The sequence below is a fragment of the Carcharhinus amblyrhynchos genome, chromosome 16, assembly GCF_965287045.1.
Source record: "Carcharhinus amblyrhynchos chromosome 16, sCarAmb.v2.hapA, whole genome shotgun sequence".
In the NCBI taxonomy this organism is placed as follows: domain Eukaryota; kingdom Metazoa; phylum Chordata; class Chondrichthyes; order Carcharhiniformes; family Carcharhinidae; genus Carcharhinus; species Carcharhinus amblyrhynchos.
The window spans coordinates 36,123,777-36,145,719 of record NC_137339.1 but is presented as its reverse complement, the minus strand read 5'-3'; the positions used below and the strand labels follow the sequence as shown (position 1 = coordinate 36,145,719).

Genomic DNA, 21,943 nt, shown 5'->3' with positions numbered 1-21,943 from the left:
AGTACGTGGCTAATTTTGTCTCTGCATTGAGTATGTAAACTTTCATTTTAATCGCTTAGATTTGTCATCTAAGAACCTAGAATACATTACACCTTGCATACATTATATGTTCCAGTTCTCAGCATTCCCAATTAACAAAATGATTTGTAAAAATTAGTTTAATAAGTAAAGCACTGTATCACAAAATAATTTTGTTTATTCACCAACTTTTATTGTTATATTCAGTGTACATGCTAAATTTTCCGTTCCCATTTCTACAGAATGCATTTGGTACCAAGTCCACGTTATGTGAAAAGTATAGCAAAAGGGATTTAAAGTGCAATATCTCATTTACTTTATTTGGACCAAGGAAAAATTTGATAGACAAATTCAAGTAACTCAAGTTCAAAAAGCTGTTCACAAAAATGAAAGTTATAGTTGGCTCAAATTTTGCAAGTATCAGCTCTGTATCGATCTAGGCCAACATTTCACAGGTTTTCCAGCATAATCTTTAAACAATTTGGTTTGAACTTCCAAATTGCTCTGACAAATTTCTCAAAATGTTGGATGGTCCCAACACCTCATGGGCAACATTTATCAAAAGAAATTCAAGATTCGCATGAAGCACGTTATGACAACCATCATAGCCCCAAAACAGGAAGGTAAAAAATGGTACCATAATGCTTTGTGTATTGTTAGGAAACCAGACCTCAAATGATTATAAAAGTTGAAGCTTCTACTGCTTTTCTCTAGTTTATACAAATATATCATATTAAGCATGAGTCTCTGATTCTAAAATGGAAGCTTCTCTTTAGTGTGATCATATAAACATACATTGTACAGTGGTAAGAAAATACTGATATTGTGCCTATCCTTTACAAATCTTTTCATTAAAAAAATCACGTAAAAAAATCATGAAGCCATAGCATGTTATTCACAAACAAGAAAACTACTAAGATTCGGCTTGGACATTTTCATTAAATGCTTTTCATCTACAGTTGCTTGAAAGAAACAATCGGTGGCTATATATATTCAGAGTATGGAATATAAACTATTTGGAATGATAATAACTGGTCAAGATTTTTAAGTCAGGTTGCAGTGTTTAATACCATATAAATCTAAGAGGTAGTAAATGAGATACAAAAAAAAACTAAGGCTCTAAAATGCATTGTCACTGCAATTTGTTTTCCCATTTTAGTAATTACTTGTATAACATGATCCTATACAAGATGATTAAAATAACTTGATCATTTGGAATCACCATTTCAAAACATGCAATTAAACATTTCCTCCAGTTGCAGTAATTATTTTAGAAAAGACCTAACAAACAGGTCCACAAAGAATTCAGCAGGTCATATCAGGACATGTAGTACTGCTAATAGCCAGCAGAGGGTATATTCACAAGCAAAATGCACATCCTCTGAGGTACAATAAACTATTTGATCCATTAGCCAGTTCCTCAATGAATTGGTGAGCATTGTGTTCTGAACAGTATAAACCCCCATTTTGCACTCGTATTTTGTTTGCAAAAAGGGTCAGCTTCATTGAAAGTATCATCCATCAGCGTAACAAACAGCATGGTTTTAAGATTCAGGAAACCAAAACTTGTCCAGTGTCTATGAACAAGTCAAAGCAAGTCCATTTCATATTTCAAATCCAGTTACAATTTGAAATTATTTTGCACACTGATCATGTTTTTGATGCAAAAGAAACATTACTTTCATTACAGAGTAAAGCAATTTTTTTTGCTTTTTAACTCAACTGATCATGCAGCTGTCAATTAATTAGCATGGGGGACAAAAAGAGTGTACATTTTTATTCAGCAGGCTTATTTACCAGAAATATAAACTACTTCGGTTCAGCAAAGTTGCAGTTTGTTTAAATTCCACGTAGTCATATTTCAGACAGTTACAAAGCATATAACCACCGTCTTAATTTTAAAAATGCCTTTCTTCAAGGCAAATTACATATTTCAGTAGCATATTTTAGACAATACAGAGCATGATTGATCCTGCTTACTGTTAAATTTACACAGCAAAGAAAGACTTTTAAAATCAGATTTGAAAATAAATAGCACAGATTAGTGAAAGCCAAAAACTTGGATAATTTTCAAAGTATGCAATAAAGCAGCATTTTTGATAATTGCTACAATACTGCCTCAATACACCATATATAACATGATATATAATGCTAGAAAAACTACATGGCTTCTGTGCTACATTATATAGAAATGTGCTAATTTTATAAATGTCTATTTGCAGTTATTGATTTTAAAAAATATTTCCTATTTCTCTCACTTCATCACTGCCCACATTTTATCAATTGCTGGTTCAGCCTAGGGACACAAGAAGAATTCTTAAATTATCAAGATACATGTACTTAAAAGTGAGGGGATCCTTACCTATTAAGGAACCCAATGTTAAATCAATCAAGATTCAAACTCAAGTCTCAAGTTACATCCAGTAACGTGTGATGCAGATTTTTAGCTAAGATCAAGTGTAAGATCAAGTATGAGATCAGGTATAATGTCTGTTCTTAGCAGCTTGTATCAAATGTCTCTTTTGTGGGGACCATGAATTGGATTCAATTTGAATTTGGATTGGTTTTTGAAGCAATGACATGGATTAGGAGCTTGCCCTGTCCATTCCGAAAATTAGATTTGTAACTTTGAGAGGAGGAATAATTTTTGTTTTAGAAGAAATTTCAATGTAGTTATGAGACTACTGAGAAAATTAATGTAGGTCCTTAGCAACCTCTAATTTTAAAGCATTACTAAAAGCTAGAAAATTACATGTGTCAACTTACTTAAATTTAAATACTTAATATTTTCTGTTTACTTTGACATTTTTGGATCGTGTCATTATTTTAATGCAAATGAGCTCATTATTTTGTTGGTTATCATAAATGTGTGCACTTGCTAGAGTTCTATACAATTCAGAATGAGACATTTCACCTCAGGAAGGCATTTGACAGATTGTGCTTGTTCCAGTAGAAAAGAAACATGAAGTTCTTTTACATATTTCACATGGGCTAATGTGATTTTGAATTCATTGAACATAGTAAACTAACTTATCCATAAAACATTGAATGGTATTTAAAAACTAAAGTTGGAAAGTTGAAGTTTTAGACACAAGACTTATTATTGAAATTGTATAGATATATAAAGCAGCATTAGAGGTTAAAGTTAGAAATGATTGTTATTTTATCTGCCTCAATAAATTACAATAATTGCAAAAAGTTTTTAGTTTAGGATAATTAACGTGGAGGTGAATTAAGATAGAAGATATTGAAAATATACCACGTAAAGCCTTATCCCCTCAATATGTTAAAAGATTAACTGAGTCCAAAATCTGAATTATTTCATGAGGCATATTGGCAAATGAATTATCAGTAAAAAGTATTTTCAGTTTCACCAACATAAGCTGTCATACAAGTTTGAAGTAAAGTTGGCTGGACTGGATTCCCTGAAAATAGGTGCAATTACCTCAAGGAAGAGGCATTTTTCCTTCAGTAGTACACATGCAAAACAAATGTGAATTTTTTTCAGACAAAAATGGGATCATAGAACAACATTTTTAAGCTATTTGCAAATATTAAAAGGCTAATTTGTGCCCTGGCCAGCAATTGATGAGGATATAAGAATGCATCTCTAATGCCAGCTCCAGTTTTCTATAAAATAGCAGCTCTGAACTGGAACCAGGGGTACAATAACATTGGTCTCTCCATCATATATATTCCCCAAGCAAAAAAACACAACATGCAAACTGCTTGTTGATTTCTGCCATGGTGTTCTAATACCAGCAGCTGGGTGAGAATGACAGACATAATCTATTACTAAATATTTTTTCCATCCCTTCGTGGGAGACCTGGGCCTGAAGTTTTAAGATAATGTGGGTTTGTTCCAGGTTTCACCCCTTCTTTCCCCAGCAGTTTTCAGTCCACCAACCTAAAAATTGAGGTTGTGCAGTTAACAACTTAACTGGTTATTACTTGGAAACTTAAGGGTCTCAAGGGCGGCAAGGACTAGCTCACCATCCAAGGCTATGCACACCCCATCGTAAAACTGCTGTGAAATCACGACAAAAATCAGAACCTATCCTGGGGTATGTGCAGCATTAAATTCTAGTATTGGTGTTATTCTCAGCACTATTCCACACTGGATGGCATGGTTCATGAGTAAAGAGAATATGCATGTGAATACACATCCACCACTCTTGGCAGAATACAAAAGCAAATTAATACGCATTTCTAAAAATCCAGCTGATTGAAACCAAGCTCAAAAGGATTCCACTGTAGTTCCAGATGTACAATATTAAACAGCAAAATTTGTAGATCTTCAAAGTCACAGTCCAATGTAGATTGATTACCCAAAAAGATTGCTCTTTGATAACATTTCAAAAGCCACAAAAAGTGGCAAGTTCAGGCACCAACGAGTTTAGACCTTGAATATTAATCAAGTTCAATAAAAATATTTTGTGTATTCAGTTTGCCATAACTGTACAGGCTAATTGTGATTAGAATGCTGACTATGTGCTTTCTGTATTGCCAATTGCCATATTCATAGTTAAAAGAAATGTGCTCAAATGTTTACCAGGACTTTCAAATGGAAGGAAGGATCTATAGAAGAACAATGTATTGTTGCCACGTAGCTTGAATCCTTTGCTCTACTTTCAAGTCAATCAGCACCTTTATTATAGGCATAAACCAATTCAGGCAAATCTGCTTCCATGGAAGTGTGCAGAATTTGCAGCAGCTTCTTTTGCCACAAGCTTGTTCAGTTTGCTCCATTCTGTCCCCAATGTAGGCCACAAAACAGAGTGGGAAACTTGAAAATTATTACCAGCAACTGCCAGTACCAGAACAAGGCACTGTTATGAGGTATTAAATAGAAATTGGAGAATTGCTTAACCTAAAGCCCAACTGAAGGATCCCCATAAAACATTACCTCAGAATAGTTGGAACACTGAGGAGAATTGGAACTGTGTTATGACACAGTTATATTGTATTATGACTGTGTTATAACAGGCTGTCCTGCAAGCTTGCAGCGTTTGCTACAAATAAACCTGTTTGGACTTTAAACTGGTGTTGTGGGATTTCTTTGAGAATTGGAACACCAAGGAGAATTAAGGTGAATCCTGGCAAGCTGTGGAATACCTTGTGAATTAGTCCCAGGAAAAATAAATGAACCTTCAAGATTCTTGTAATGGGCAAGGGAACTCTTGAGGACAAGTAGAACTGAGTTTATAGCATAACTCTTTAGAAACTGTAGTCAGTTAGTGGTGCTTGCTTTTTGATCAGCAAATAATTCTTCCCCACATTAGATCTCCCTTTAATGACCCTAAAGCATTTCTTGTATCATTGTGAACTGGCTTATATATTAGAATAGACCTCTCATGTTTGCTAAGTACAGAATAACATGGTGCTGCAGATTTGATGTTAATGCCAATTTTTTTTGAAATTAGAGAAGCTGCAAAGCCAGGTGGGTGAAAATCTTACTTCAGAATTCTTTTTAATTGTACATCTATATACTTAAGAAATCAGTAAGAAACAAAACACTAAAAGTCTTGTATTCTTCAAGCCTCAGAAACTTGAAATAAGTAGGTATTATTATTTTTTTCATGCTTGGATCCATGCTATTCTACCGTACGTACCCAGGACATCAATAGGAAATACTAGCAAATTCAACATCAAACAATATATCCAAACAATAGATTTGTTGAATACCTGGTCAGTTTGTGTTTCAAGCTAAACTTGAACTTCTGTTAGAAGTTCATCTATCCAACTCTGAAGTTTCTTAACCATAGACATTTACAGCACCAAAGGCAGCCATATGTCTGTGTCAGATCTTTGCTAAAGTTAGTAGGAGCACTGACAATTTAGTCCATTTGATTAAGTTTTTATAAAGTCTGTGCACAACACAAGGAATTTTATGACTTGTTTTGGAGTACTAAAGCTATTCATTTTTCTCACAACTCCATGTTCACATTATTAGCAGCTCAGAGGGCATTCTCATTGTTTCTTTAAAAAAGCACAGCCAGCAAGGAATACTCTCTGGTAATGAATAAAGTAGTTCTCAAGAAGTCAATTTTTAGTAAGCTAATGTAGCCTATAGGTATTGTTAGTACTTAAATTGGTCTGTTTTGAGCTTTAATTCTAAAATTTACTGTTCCTTTAATTTGAACAGTATATTTGATCCAAATAGCTAAAAAACCCGAAGGACTAGATTTTGCTCATCAGCCTCCGCAATGTGCATTTTTATAAGGAATTAAATAATTGTTAAATTACAGGAGTATGATAAAATCTATAATTATTCCTAATGCCATCTTGCTGTGCAGTTACTGTATGTTAAACATTCTAGTTATAGCAAGTGTCCAATAACATCTCACCAATTACATGCACACATGCACCAAAATCTAAAATTTGGAGGGGGGGGGGGAAACAACCATGCTGACGGGTTAAGATTGGGGTGACATCAAAGCTTTTATTTGGTTTTCAAGTATATTAATCAGGATCTGAAATTAAAATTATCAGTTCTTGGCATTGTACCGTGAACAGACCTTGTGTTTCTACAGTGAATGAATGATCAGATCACCATTCAGATAGGGCAATGTTAGTTATCTGTCTTTTTCTGAGTTATATCTTCGACAGGAAGGGCTTTTACGTTTCTCCTTTTCAAAAGTTGTGGTTTTGAAAACAATATTTAAAAACATATACACACAAATGGAAAGAACAGGCCCAAACAGTGAAGATCTCACACGCATAAATTTCAAGTTTTGTATTCTTCTGGAGATATTAAATTGCTCACTTCACACATGCAGTGGCTTGAAAATTATAACAAACTTACTTTATACGTATATAAAAACCATAATAGGCTGCCCTAAAAACAAGTATTATCATCCTTTAAGTGCAGGTTAAGAAACCTATAGTGTAATAACCGTACCATCCTCCTCCATGCTTTGCCTATTCACATCGTCCTTTTCCAAAGGATCCACTTTTGTGGCAGCAGCTAATGTGTGTATATTTCTTTCGCTGCTGGCAACAGAACCATTTGGAGTTAAACCATGATAACTGTCACTTTTTGTTAAGGATACTATGCTAGTACTGGCTGATGCTGCCACTGGAATGTGCTGTGGCTCATCACTACCCTCGATGACTATATCTGTTTCTTCATCACTGTCCACTTCTTCTGAATGGAAATTCTGCATAACATGTGGGGATATCATAAAAGTGGGATGGCTGGTACCACTGTCAGTGGACTGGCCTGAACTACCAGAAGTCCGACTGATTCTCACATTATTTCTTTGATTTGCTGGTTTCACAGTAATGATAAGATTATGGCTATTTGCAATCATCATATCAGTCACCTGATCAAGGCTTTTACCTGATACTTCAATACCATTCACCTCAAGAACTTCATCATTCACAGCCAACAAACCAGTGCTTTCAGCCAATCCCCCCTGCACCAATCTAGAAATGAAAATTCCAGGAACTTTTTCGAGTCCATGGGGAGTTACTCGGACACTTGAGCCATCGCGTATATAGAATCCTAATGGTTTGTCAGACCCATGTTTATACAGCCGCACTCTTCGGTGGGTTTCTGGAAGGACATCCACATCAATGATCGAAGACACAGGGCGGAAATCACGTGGCAAGCTGATGGCAATTGGAGGTTTCTTTCGGTTGTCAGGACGCAGTACATTTGATAAGACGTTCTTCTTCCGTGTTAAAGTGTCCGTACCAAAAGCACTATAATCAGCATCCTCTGCAAAAAACAAGAGTATTATAATGTTTTACAACTTATTAAATGAATAAATTGTTAATGTCCAAATCAGCTGTGACAACTTCAACAGAACTGGGTCTAATGAAAACATTTCTACATTAAAATTGAAGGTTAACCATAATCTTATAATACTTCAGTGACTCATTCACCAATTTTCACATTCACTTTACATGAGAAAACCAGTTTAACCAGAATGTGTTGGCAACATTCTAGAACTACAATCCCTGGGCTGATTTTTTTTAAAACCCAAAATATTTGCTGATATAGAGTGCTATTTTTTTCTGACAACAGAATTTTCCTGCAAATGCAAACTCCTTTCTACTATTTCTGTAAAGAATATTAATAATTTCAGGAATGCTGTTAGCTCCTTTATTTTCTGACCAAGTCCTTGTTTCAGAATGTGCAGTTGATAGTGTATGACTGCATTGCTGTAAGGAAATTAAACTACAAATAAATCACTGTCATTCGCAGGTGATACTAAAAGAGAAAACACAAACCAGTTTTAAAGTTCTAATATTTATAAATTGGGATTGCCTTAAAAGGTAGATCACAATGTCTGAACAGAGTGAAATACTGAGTTGCAAATACACTGAAGTGTAGGCCAATAGTTTCACATGTGGCGATTATCGAATTCTACATTCTTCAAAAAGTTCAGAAATCAAATCCTGCTTCTTAATTGAAAACCAGAACATAACTGCACGAATAACACACTGCAACTAGCCATTATATTTATGAGAGCACGCTGGGTTGATTCTTTTACTTCCTGCACTTCTACTTTATTATCATAGAACATATAAACTTCACAGCCCAACTGAGATAAAGAACTCAATATGGTGCAGTGCCAAGCTGTCACTTATCTGCATTTCCTTTATGATCAATAGGAACTGCTTGTAAATTCAAAGAAATCTTACAGGAAACACTGAAGGGGCTTTCTTTCTCTAGAATGAAGAAGGTTGAGCCATTGATGGGTGAGCCATTAAGAGATCTTTAAAACGTTTAAGGGGATTGACAGATGAGATACAGAGAAATTATTTCCATTTGCAAACAGTCCAAAAGATTGAGGTTTTGAATAGGCAGGTCATTAATAAATCTAATAAAGGAATTCTGGAAAGACCTCTTTATCCAAAGAATTTTGAGAATGTGGAACTTGCTACCACATGGAGTAGTTGGATCAAATAACAGATATATTAAAGAGGAAACTAGATAAACACATGATGGAGAAAGCACTAGAAGAGGGCTGATAGAGTCAGATTCTGTCCTGTAAATTTCTATATAATACCATTCAATTTACTTGTAGGGAATAACTTTTGGTTTAGTTTGTTTATACACAGCAGGTCAATTAGTGTAGGAGTTTGCTTTACGATGAAGAAAACAATAAACTAACTGGTGATGAAAGGGGCTGCATTCAAGTGTAACTGCTCATGAGTCAGTTCAAACACAAATATAACTGTACTTTTGGGCCTTATTAAGGTTACCATTTATTTGTAATCACTACCAATATAAACAACTATGCTAATCACATTATGTTTCATTACCTAGTTAAGAAAAATACAAAGTATTTAATCAGCCAACAAACTGAGACAGATCTCAAATTTAAACAAAGGGATTGGGGGTGGGCTGGGGAGAAGAAATCTGAAAGAGCCAAGAGAACAATAAGAAAATCAAATTAGACGGAAAGAAATCACAAATAGGACAAATTAACTTAAAGATAAAAATCCAAAGAATTGCAGATTCTGCTTCCACTTTGCTGGTTAGAGGACATTACACTTGCTGCTCATTTCCCATCCACCAGCATGTAGAGCCAAGACCACTGTATCAAGGAATAACTGCATAGGCCCTATAGCAGCAGGAATGGGGGCATCACCACCATTAAAAAAGCACTGCCTCCTTCCGAACTTGCTGCACTTCACTCTCAGGTCCAACCCTGACTTTGGTCACAAAAAGTAAGAAGTCTGACAACACCGGGTTTAAGTCCAACTGACTTATTTGATAGTAAACTCACAAGCTCGAGGTTCCCCTCTTCGTTAGGTGAATGAAGAGCTCTGACCTCAGACAGAGCATATAAGGCACAGTTTACAGATTACTGATTAGAATGTGAATCTTTACACCTAACCTGCTATTCAAGTCTTAAAGTGGCTAACAACGTGAGTGGAAGGAGCACTGAGCACAGGTTAAAGAGATGTGTATTGTCTCCAGACAATACACATGGGTTCACGTCACACTATGGTGTAACCCCCATGACTTGCCTGGGTTTGTAAAACCTCACTTACTGTACAGTCTGGAGACAATACACATCTCTTTAACCTGTGCTCAGTGCTCCTTCCACTCACATTGTTAGCCACTTTAAGACTTGAATAGCAGGTTAGGTGTAAAGATTCGCATTCTAATCAGTAATCTGTAACCTGTGCTTTATATGCTCTGAGGCCAGAACTCTTCATTCACCTGACGAAGAGGGGAACCGCGAAAGCTTGAGAGTTTACTATCAAATAAATTGGTTAGACTTAAACCTGGTGTTACATAAGAACATAAGAAATAGGAGCAGGAGTAGGCCATCTAGCCCTTTGAGCCTGCCCCGCCATTCAATAAGATCATGGCTGATCTGTCGTGGCTCAGTTCCACATTCCCGCCCTCTCCCCATAACCTTTAATCCCCTCTCTTATCAAAAACCCATCAACCCGCGTCTTAAAAATATTTAGCGAGGCAGCCTCCACCACTTCAACAGGCAGAGAATTCCAGAGATTCACCACCCTTTGAGCGAAGAAGTTCTTCCTCAACTCCGTTCTAAACCGCTCCCCACCCCCCCTTTATCTTGAGGCTGTGCCCCCCAGTCCTACTGTCCTTTCTGAGCGGGAAGAGTCTCTCCACCTCTATCCTATCCATCCCATTCATCATCTTATATGTCTCAATGAGATCTCCCCTCATTCTTCTAAACTCTAACGAGTACAAGCCTAGTTTATTCAGCCTCTCCTCATAGCTCAACCCCCTCAACTCCGGCATCAGCCTAGTAAACCTCCTCTGCACTCCCTCCAAGGCCAAAATATCCTTGCGTAAGTACGGCACCCAAAACTGCACACAGTACTCCAGCTGCGGCCTCAGCAATGCCCTATACAGTCGCAGCAAGACCTCCCTACTTTTATATTCAATCCCCCTCGCTATGAAGGCCAGCATCCCATTCGCGTTCCTGACCACCTGCTGCACCTGCAAGCTGGGTTTTTGCGACTCATGCACAAGGACCCCGAGGTCCCTCTGCACCGTCGCCTGCTGCAGTTTTTCGCCACGTAAGTAATAGTCCTTCCTACCATTATTCCTACCAAAGTGGACCACCTCGCACTTGCCAACATTAAATTCCATTTGCCAGTTCCTGGCCCATTCGCCCAGCCTATCTAGATCCTTCTGCAGACTCTCCCTAGCCAGCCTCTTCCTTTTTATATACTTGTAAAAACTCTCGCTATCCTTTTTTATATTAAGCGCTAGCCCAGCTTCATAGTTTATCCTACCCTTCTTTATCAACTTCTTTGTCAATCTTTGTTGACATTTAAACCTCTCCCAATCCTCTTCTCGCCCACTACTCTTTGCTACTCTAAACGCCTCCGCTTTTAATTTAACAATTTCCTTCACCTCCTTCATTATCCACGGCTTATTACCTCTCCTACGGTCCTTTTTGACCATCGGAATAAATTTCTGCTGAGCACCAAGAAAGATCTCCTTAAAGATCCTCCACTGCTCCTCAGCAGACCTACCTTCCAACGCGCTCCCCCAGTCCACATTCACCAATTCTTCTCTCATCCTACCGTACTCCCCTCTGTTCAAACAAAGGACGCATGTCTGGGAACACACTTTCTCCTCCTCCATCTGCACCAGAAACTCCACCATACAATGACCACTCACCCCAAGAGGATCCTTCACCGCAAGGTCCCTAATTCTACCCGCCTCATTACATAACACCAGATCCAAGATAGCTCGCTCCCTCGTCAGCTCCAACACACACTGTTCAAGGAAACTATCCCGGCAGCATTCCAAGAACTCCTCCTCAAGCCCACCGCGTCCAACATGGGTCGACCAATCAATATGCAGATTGAAATTTCCCATAATTACAGCCGTCCCATTCCTGCACGCCGCACTCATTTGCGCGTTAACAGCCCGCCCCACCTCCAGATCATTATTCGGGGGCCTATAGACGACACCCACCAGCGTCTTCCTCCCTTTGCTGTTCCTAATCTCTACCCACAACGATTCCACTTTCTGCTCCTTGGCTCCAATATCATCCCTTGCTACCACCCTGATGCTATCCTTAATCAGCAGAGCTATGCCCCCCCCCCCCACTTTTTCCTCCCGCCTATCCTTCCTAAACACTTGATACCCCTGGACATTCAGCTCCCAGTCCCTGTCACCTTGCAGCCACATCTCTGTAATGGTCACCAGATCATATCCATGTGTGCTGATCTGCGCCACCAGCTCATCCACTTTATTCCGAATGCTTCGTGCATTCAGATACAGTGCCTTCATCCCAGCCTTCACCTGGGTCCTATTTGCCGGAACGCCACCAACCATACTCACGCCCCCTACTCCCTTTATTATTGGGACACTCTCGGCCTCTTCCCTTTCCTGTACCCTCTCCTTAACTTTAGGCCTCGTAATGTCACCTACCCTCGCACCCTCCCCCCACCTAATTAATTTAAAGCCCTGTCTACTGTCCTCTTTACACGATTTGCCAGGACTCTGGTCCCAGCACGGTTCAGACCAACCCCATCCTGCCCGAACAGGTCCCACCTACCCCTATAGTGATGCCAATGCCCCATAAATTCAAACCCATTCCTCCCACACCAATCCCTGAGCCACCCATTCACTTCCTTAATCCTATCAACCCTACGCCCGTCTGCACTCGGTTCAGGCAGTAGCCCAGAGATAACCACCTTGTTGGTTCTACTTTTTAATTCCATTCCCAGCTTCTCATACTCCTTCCCCAGATCCTCAGTTCGCATTTTGCCTACGTCGTTGGCACCCACATGTACCACAATGACCGGATTCTCACCCTCCCGTTCCAGGTTCCTCTGCAGCCCAGATGTGACATCCTGGACCCGAGCACCAGGCAGACAATACACCCTTCTGTGCACTTTGTCATTGCGACAAAGGACAGTGTCAATACCCTTCACCCCACTATCCCCAATCACTACTACGTTCCTTTTCACCTTCTCCTTGCCTATGTCCTGCTGCATCACTGTACCGTGTGCAGTTTGCTCACCGACCTCACCTCCCTTGTCCTCGTCCACACTGGAAGCAAGAACCTCAAACCTGTTATACAGATTGTGAGGCTGAGGCCTCCTCTCCCCACCCCCCTTCCTCCGCTCCCCACCCCCCTTCCTCCTCTCAGCAGCCCCCTCTTGTTCCTGATCCTTAGAGTTAGCCAGTCCAGGGGGGATGGATGTCACTTGCACCCCATTGACAATGGCACCCTCTCTCCCCCTGATGAGCCTCAGTGTCTGTAGCTCAGAGGCCAGCTCATCTACCTTGAGCTGGAGCTCCTCCAGCAACCTGCACTTACTGCAGACATGGTCACTGGGAAGGACCCTGGGGTCCACCAGTTCCCACATCATACAGAAACAACACATCACATGCCCCTCCATTATTCACTGTAGTAGTATTGAAAATTTCCACACGAACTTACCTGGCCCTTTTTCTCCCCAGCCCTTTTGATCTTAAGCCCTAATAGCTCACTCTGCTTCCCACTCACTCCGCTGCCTGCTCCGACGCTGCCCGCTGTCTACACCAGGCCTCCTTTTAAACCTGGTGCTGATTTAAAGCCTGCTGCCCCACAACTCCCTTCTAACCACTCCCTCAGAATTCTTAAAGCGGTAAATACAAAAAGCCCACAAAAATGCTTTTAAATGATTTAAACAGTTCTACAAGGTAAGTTCTTACTACAAAGTGCTTTAAACTTATTTGAACAGGTTTTTAAACAGGTAATTTCTTATCTGTCTCTCTGCTCCTTCACTCGCCTGCTGTTGTTAGACTTCTTACTGTGTTTACCTCAGTCCAACGCTGGCATCTCCACATCTTTGTCACAAAACCCATCAACAAGGTTGCTGTTGTTGTCATCTGGCATACGGACCTCTAATCACAGAAATATCACAGAAACCCTACAGTGCGGGAGGCCACCATTCGGCCCATTGAGTCTGCACTGACCATAAACCCACCCAGACCCTACCCCCATATTCCCTACATATTTACCCGCTAATCCTTCTAACCTACGCCATCTCATGACTCTAAGGGGCAATTTTTAGCACGGCCAATCAACCTAACCTACACATCTTTGGACTGCGGGAGGAAACTGGACCACTCAGAGGAAACCGGACCACCCAGAGGAAACCCACGCAGACACAAAGAGAATGTGCAAACTCCACACAGACAGTGACCCAAGCCAGGAATCGAACTCAGGTCCCTGGAGCTGTGAACCAGCAGTGTTAACCACCTCTAACTCAGAAGTGGAACTCAAACACTTCCTCCTACCTCCCCAGACCACAACTCCACCACTGAACAGATCTCCCCTCCACAGCTTCCAATCCCAGACAGCCAACTTCTACCTCCTCCTCAAAATCCACAAACAGGACTTTTCAAGTAGGCCCATTGTGTCAGGCTGTTCCAGCCCCACTGAACTCTTTTCCTCCAAATTGACTCCATTCTCCCTCTTGTCCAGTCCCTTCCCACCTTCATCCGTGATTACTCCAATGCCCAAGCCAGATCAATAACTTCCAGTTCCTGGCCCAAACTGCCTCCTCCTCAAGATGGATTCCAATCCCACTACACCTCATTCCTCACCATGATGGTCTCAAAGCTCTTCGCTTCTTCCTCAAGCAGAGGTCTGAACACCCCCCCTCCACCACCAGTCTCTTCCGTCTGCTGGACTTGTTCTCTCATTCAACAATTTCTCCTTTAACGTTCCATTTCCTCCAAGTAAAAGATACGGTTATGGGAATCTGCATGGGTCCGAGTTATGCTCGTTCCTTCATGAGCAACGTGGAGCATTCTCCAGTCCTACTCCGGCTCCCTCTCACAACTCCTTCAATTGGTATATCAGTGACTATATCAGTGCAGCTTCATGCTCTCGTCTGGACCTGCAAACATTTATCAATTTTGCTTCCAATTTCCACTCCTCTATCACTTTCACATGTCCAACTCTGATACTTCTCTTCCCTTCCTTGACCTCTCTGTCTCCATTTCTGTTGATAGACTGCCCACCAGTATCCATTACAAGCTCACCAACTCCCACAACTACCTTGACTATCGTTCTTCACATTCCACATCCTGCAAAGACTTTATCCCATTCTCAGTTTGTTCGCCTCTGCCGTATTTGTTCTGATGATGCCCAAGCACTGATGAAGGGTCATCCAGACTCATAACGTTGGCTCTATTCTCTCTCCAGATGCTGTCAGACCTGCCTAATTTCTCTAGCATTTTCTGTTTTTGATTAAAAACTTCATCACAGATACCAAAGCTTGCACATCCAGCTTCAACCTGCCATTATAACATTGGGCAATCCTCAACCGTTTCCATGTTAACTTTTGTGCAAGTCAGCACAAGTTGGTCCTTGCAAGGAACGCAGGCGGCAATGTTGGTCCACTCCAATCAATGACTTACCTCATTTATCAGCTGACAAAATTCAGCTGAGGGCTCAGAGAGTTCCATTTAGCACTGCAGAAGTTGTTGCTTGGTTTGGCAATTACTGCTCACACCAAAAAAAACTTACTATAAATGTCACTCTTGGGGAGAAATGCCTTCAGGAGTGGAGGGATTAGAAACAAGCAATAAAAGGGGATCTAATATTTCCAAAAAAACAAATAAATAAAGCAACTGCTTGTAGGCTAACAATTGTCTTATCAAAGCTTTCAGATGCAATCTCTTGATATCAGTCACATTTTTTGCATTAATTTTTTGTCAGAAATAAAACCTGCTGCTCAACCTGGACTGGCATTGTAGGTCCACAGGTGTAGACTGTTTAGCTGTACGTGATAAAAGGTCTTTGTTGACAGGAAACTGGTGTTTGGCTGAATTACTACATCCAATTTCCTTTTTTTCTCCAAATTCCTCGAATCTGCTGTCGCCTCTCAAACCTGTGCCCAATTTAGTATGTTCCTCTAATTAGAGATCTGGCCTTGCCATAGTACGGAAATCACAGAATCCCTAGAGTGCAGAAAGAGGCCTTTCAGCCCTTTTAGTCTCCACCAACTCTTCGAAAGAACACTCCACCCAGGCCTTTCCCTCTGCCCAATCACCATAATCCCACACAATTGGACATTAAAGGGACAATTTAGCATAGTCAATTCACCTAACCTGTACATCTTTGGACTGTGGGCGAAAACCAAAAAAGTCGGAGGAAACCCTTGCAGATACAGGGAAAATGTGCAAACTCCACAGAATCACCCAAGGTCAGAATCAAACCCAGGTTCCTGGTACTGTGAGGCAGCAGTGCTGACAACCGTGTCGAAATGGCTCTTAAAATATTAAATGACATCCTAGTTGATGGAGGCAAAGGCAAGATATTCCTTTGTCCTTCTCAGCCTCTCTGACCACACTTTCATCATCCAACATACCACCACCATGGTCCAAGCTGGGTGACACTGCATTTGTCTGGCTCAATTTGCTAACGATAGATCACCTGCCAATTGCTTCTTTTCTGCTCTTGCAATGTTAATCTCTGGTATGCTTGGCCTCCTCCTATTTCTCATCTCAACTTCTTTGTAACGTCATCCAAAAACAACTCATTTCCACTGATGACTCCATGCTCTGTTACACCACCATCTGAATTGCCAGGCTGCTTTGCCAACATCCAATAATAAATCAGCAGAAATTTCTTCCCACAAAATATTGGGAAGACAAAAGCCATCACTTTTGGAGCTCATTACAAACTTCTTTTTCTAACTTTGTGACTCCCCATCAAATGTCTGAGGCTGAACCAGCCTGTTCACAACCTTGCTGTTATGAATTTATGGGATTTATGATCCCAAGGGGAGTTACTTACTACATAGTCACACATTCAGCAATCCACCTGGGTAAGCATTTGACACTAAGTTACAGCTCAGGAATAGAGAACAGGCAAACAGCGGAATTGAAAAGGCTGTTAATTGAGGGAGGGCACCGGAGATTAGAAGAGTTAAGTGGCTAGGTCAGGGCAAGAGATAAGATTCAACCAAGTGGAAGGATAGATTGGAAAGGCTAAATCATTCAGACTGATAGAACTTTGCCACTATTCAGTGAAACGTGTGCTTCACACCATCTTGACAGACCAAAGCTTTCGGAGTTTTAAAATTGATCTTTATTCACACTATAGCCAGGACGTCTGCCTACCACTAGGTGGCATACAGACTTACTGAGTGATACATGGCATGTGTAGATATTTTTTATTATCTTACAAGTGATTTGCATATACCAATCACAAGTGTACATTTGTTCTGAAGTTATGACATCTAATTACAACAGTTTTGATTAATTTATGCCAAGTGAATATTGCATCTATAAACTTGTCTAATTATCATGATTAATTATAATGAGGTGCATTTACATAGTTACACCATCCAAACCTGCGGTCCCTTGGTCAGCTTGTTTGTGCTGCCCATCTGCAAGTGTGAGAAATTAATTGCAACATCTTCACAGCAGCTTCTTAAGGAACTGTGCTGAACTTAGTTCACAGGGTAGCTCTGCTGAATTCAATGGTTTTGGCCTGCTCACAGACATTATGATTCAGGCCAGGTGTTCAATCAGCTTGATGGAGGAGAAAAGAAGGATTAAAAACAAGTAAAATGAATCATCAGGTAAATGCAAAGACCCTACTGGAGCCATAAGTCCTTGTCTCTCTTTAGCTTCCACATTCACCAAGGCCAAGGATTGTCTTGGATTAAATTTTAAATGGAGAATAAAATTTGTGGCAAATAGATAGCCTCATTGTAATATTTAGATGAGCAACTCACCTCTGAGACTGAGACTGTGTTGGTTGCCAACTCCTCATCACACTTTTTTTTAAACCTGAAGTAGGCAGTTGTGTGCTGGGTTGGAGTCAAGTCTGAAATTTAACATTTTAAACAGAACCATTTTTGGAGTGGAAGAAGGGTTAAAATTCCCTCTTGGACTATAAAGCAAGTGCAGATTTTTAAAAAAATGAAAACAAAAATCAATCTTGCTGAAAAACCTAGCTAATTTCCATGCATTGTAAAGTCACGTTTAAAATGAATCATAAAAGAGCAAATGTGTTCCTGGATTTATATGGGGAGAAAAAGAAGGAACTGAAGATTAATCTGGGTGTTTGCGATATTGAAGTGCAGTTAGATTTGTGCCCTGATTAAGTAGGATGATACCAGAAATTAGATGGTGGATGTACTGTTATAGAGGCAATAACTGGTTAACAATATTCACTTGGCATAAATTAATCAAAACTGTTAGTTGTAACTGGATGTCACTAACTTCAGAACAAATGTACATTTGTGATTGGTATACGAAAGATTAGAAAAACTAGGACTGCATCACTAGAATAGTCATTGAAGGGAACATCAACAGGAAATAGTCAAAATGTTGATCTGATTTGAGAATCTAAGCAGTAAAAGATATTGGCACAGTGGACTGATTTGTCTTCTGAGCTGAAATTTCTGTGACTGTGTAAACCCACTGCCAAAATAGTTGACATAGATGCTTCAGTGATACTAAGCTGTTAGAATAGGGATTAATAAGGACATGCCCATTCCTGTGCTGTCAAAAGGTAACAGCAGCATAATTAACATCAAAAATAAAAAAGCTCTGCATGTATATTTCATGAAAATAAGATTGGGACTTCTACAGTCCCATAACCACTTCCATGAAATAGCACTGGATATGTGATACCTTCCTTTATACAATTCAAATGACAGTGTGGTAAAATGGACATAAAAATGAGTCTGTAACTCATCAGTTATCAATGCTGGCTTTTACATTGTAAAGCCTACTGCTTTAATCAACATATTGCTTCTTCTCTTTAAATCATGCTGCTCTTTGAGGAAAGAACTGATGGAGCATAATGTCGACTTGTGAACTAATTATTTTTGGGGAGGCATGGTGGCACAGTGGCTATCACTGCTCTCTCAGTGCCAGGGACCGGGTTCAATTCCCAATTATTGCCTGTGCGGAGTCTGTATGGTTTCCTCCCGCAGTCCAAAAGACATGCTGGTTAGGTGCGTTGGTGATGCTAAATTTTCCGCATACCCGAACGGGCGCCAGAATGTGGCAACAAGGGGATTTTCACAGTAACTTTATTGCAGTGTTAATGCAAGCCTAGTTGTGACATTAGTGAATGAAGGAATGGAGATATATGCGGACATGTGTAATTATCATGGCATTCCAATTACTTTGGTGTTTGTCCTGCTCAGTGAGACAGATGGCAGAGCTAAGATATGCTGCCAGAGCAAGGATGGTGTGTAAAGCAGTCAAACTGTAAGGTTGAATGGGTTGGAATTTGAATCCAGATATTCTTTCCTCAAATTTACATCAGGCGAAGATAACATTTATGTAGGAACTTCACGAGTTAGAGGTAATCTGTTGTGCTATGACTGGAAAGCAATTTGTAACATTAATGGGATCTTGAGGCTGTAGTGTGGGCAAAGCTTTATTGCTGTATAGCAGTGGAACAATAGCACATGATTCAAGAGCAAAGTACTCAGTCATACAAACCAGGAAGATCTGAGTTCAATCCATAAACTGTGCAGAGTTAGCGGATTTCATTCAGGGTCCATTAAGTGCACTGCTTCTCGGTTAAATGAGGAGGAAATTGCTCAGGGTTTACCTCACAGAAAGCCGTACTGGAAATACAAGCAGGGGCACTAGGTGAAGTTACTGGGTTGGGTTCTGATGCCCCTGTAGAACAGCAGCTTGGCAACGCAGTTACTGTCAAGCCTCATTCATGAATTCATCATTGATGAAATTCATCATTGCTTTCCATCTGCCAGTCCATCCTCCAGCTGACTGCTGAAAAGGAGTATTTTAGGACCAGGACCTCAAGTCTAAGACCTCATTTATTGGGCACCAGTGATTCCTGTACTAAGCCATACTTTGGAGATTTGGACAACCTTTGGTAGGCAGTTCAAAGCACTGGAGAAGTACAAACAGAGGTGCCTTCACAAGATACTCCAAATCCAGTGGCAAGAAAGAAAAACAGCTCTACAGGCAAAATGTGTCTTTTGTGTACCTTGCACCACATACCTGAAGCAACTTTCAGAACTGGATTGTGGCAGCAGATCCTTAGGACAGTCAAAACACTTTAGGGGTATCCTAAATGCATTCTTGTCAACCCACAGTACTTAGCTTGTGACTGACAAAAGCACAGAAGGTTTATTTGGAAAGGCACTGAACACATCAAAAGACTTTGTCAGGATTACACAGAAGTGAAGTCGAAGCAAAGAGAGCACACAAACCCCCACACAACTCATCCGCCCATCTCAGAACCTGTCAGATCGAAGAGGAAGCAAATCATCCTCAATCCTGACAGACTGAAGAAGGGGAAGTATTTAATGATGGAAATATATAAAAAGAGAGAAAACTGAATCTGGAATGAGTAGTATGGGGTAGTGGGGAAAACACAATGCCACTATTATAGTAAGGACAACAGTGCTAGCTTGAGTGTGGTGGAAAGCAACTGAGACAAAGAAAAGTGGTAACTTGAACTGAAGAATGTAAGAATGGCTGATTGCACAAGGGGAATGGCTATTGGGGGGGTAGTGGAGAGGGGAAAAAACTCAGAGGCTGGGGTGGGAGGGGTGGAGGCAGAACTGATGAGAGACTGGGGTGGGAGGAACCAAGAAGCTAAGGGTTGGGGGGAGGAATGAGAAAAAAAAAGGAGTGAGGGAAGGAGAGAAGATAAGGGCACATTTTGGGATGGGAAGGAGATCATCTGTAGAAAATTGCAAAAGTATTTGGCAAAGCGATTATCTCAGTTCAACAGTACACACGTATCCTGAAGGTATGTGGAGGATAAATGAATAAACAGGTTTTAACATTAGCCAAACTACAGACAGGTCACTGAATGTGATACTAAGTACAACAGCAATTACTGAACAATGTACAGTAATAATGGTTTCTCAGTTTAAATGATTACAATTACATATTAAGTGAACTAACCGTCTAACTTGTTACAGCTTGGTTGCATAAGTGGGTGTGACAGAGAATGTTACACTGGTTGTCAGTCAGGTACACACTCACCAAGATTCCACTGAATGAGTCACTAGCCTGGAATGCTCATAAAGATAAGCATTGATTATTTCCTTCTTAGTTATGAACAAAGACAGCATTTGAATATTTTACAATTTTGTTTCATTAACATTACCTTAATGGGTTCATCTATCAGGTCCTTCTATCCATTTTAGATAAACTTAAAGCATCTTTAGACAAGAGATAATGTCATACCCTATCAATGTGCAGTATTCTAATTAATAAATATTTCAAGTCTGATCCAATTTCTTTGATACAAGATGATCAGAACCAGAAGGCTAATGATTTATCCTCAAAGCCACTGCACTATGGAATAATAGAATCCAACTGAGTTCTTCCTGACCCTTGCTATTAAAAGGTGCATATATGGACATTAATTTAGGACAGGGTCCAGTAGCAATACTTTGTTAGCAAATAGACTACTGAGGTTGACATCAAAAATAGTTATGGGGACAAAGTAATGGAGGACTTATTGTCATGGATGTCACATTCCTATTTATTGACTACAACTCAGCCTTCCAACACCGGTATCCCTACAAAACTCATCTCTAAACCCCATGGCCTAAGAAAACTCTTTTCCCATCTCCACCACTCCCCAACTCCTTCCTCTGCAACTGGATCCTCGACTTCCTAGCCCACAGACCACATTACTTACCCACCCGCTCACAATAACCGTTAATTCCTTGACTGTTCAAAAGATCTATCTTTGCCTTAAAAACATTCAATGAGGTAAATTCAACTGTTTCACTGAGCAGGGAATTCTGGATTCACAACCTTTTGGGTAAAGAAGTTCCTCCTCAACTCAATCCAAAATATGCTCCCCCTTATTTTGAGGCTATGCCCCCCAGTACCAGTTCCACCAACAGTGGAAGTAACCTCCCTGCTTCTAACTTATAAAATTATGAAGGGAATGGGTATGTTCTCTCAGATTCCCCCCTCTTTCTTCTAAATTCCAGTGAGTAT

General features: G+C 40.2%; 1 protein-coding gene across 2 annotated transcripts in view; it reads right to left on the bottom strand.

Moving 5' to 3' along the window:
* Window positions 1-205: 205 nt before the first annotated feature.
* The window catches only part of LOC145353958 (partitioning defective 6 homolog beta-like), an 83,597-nt gene continuing 61,859 nt past the window's right edge, over window positions 206-21,943 (bottom strand). For both annotated transcript variants that reach the window (XM_080204992.1, XM_080204993.1), the window contains exon 3: window positions 206-7,741. In XM_080204992.1, coding sequence (XP_080061118.1) covers window positions 6,900-7,741 — 842 coding nt within the window. In that variant the 3' untranslated portion in view covers window positions 206-6,899. The remainder of the gene's footprint in view (window positions 7,742-21,943) is intronic.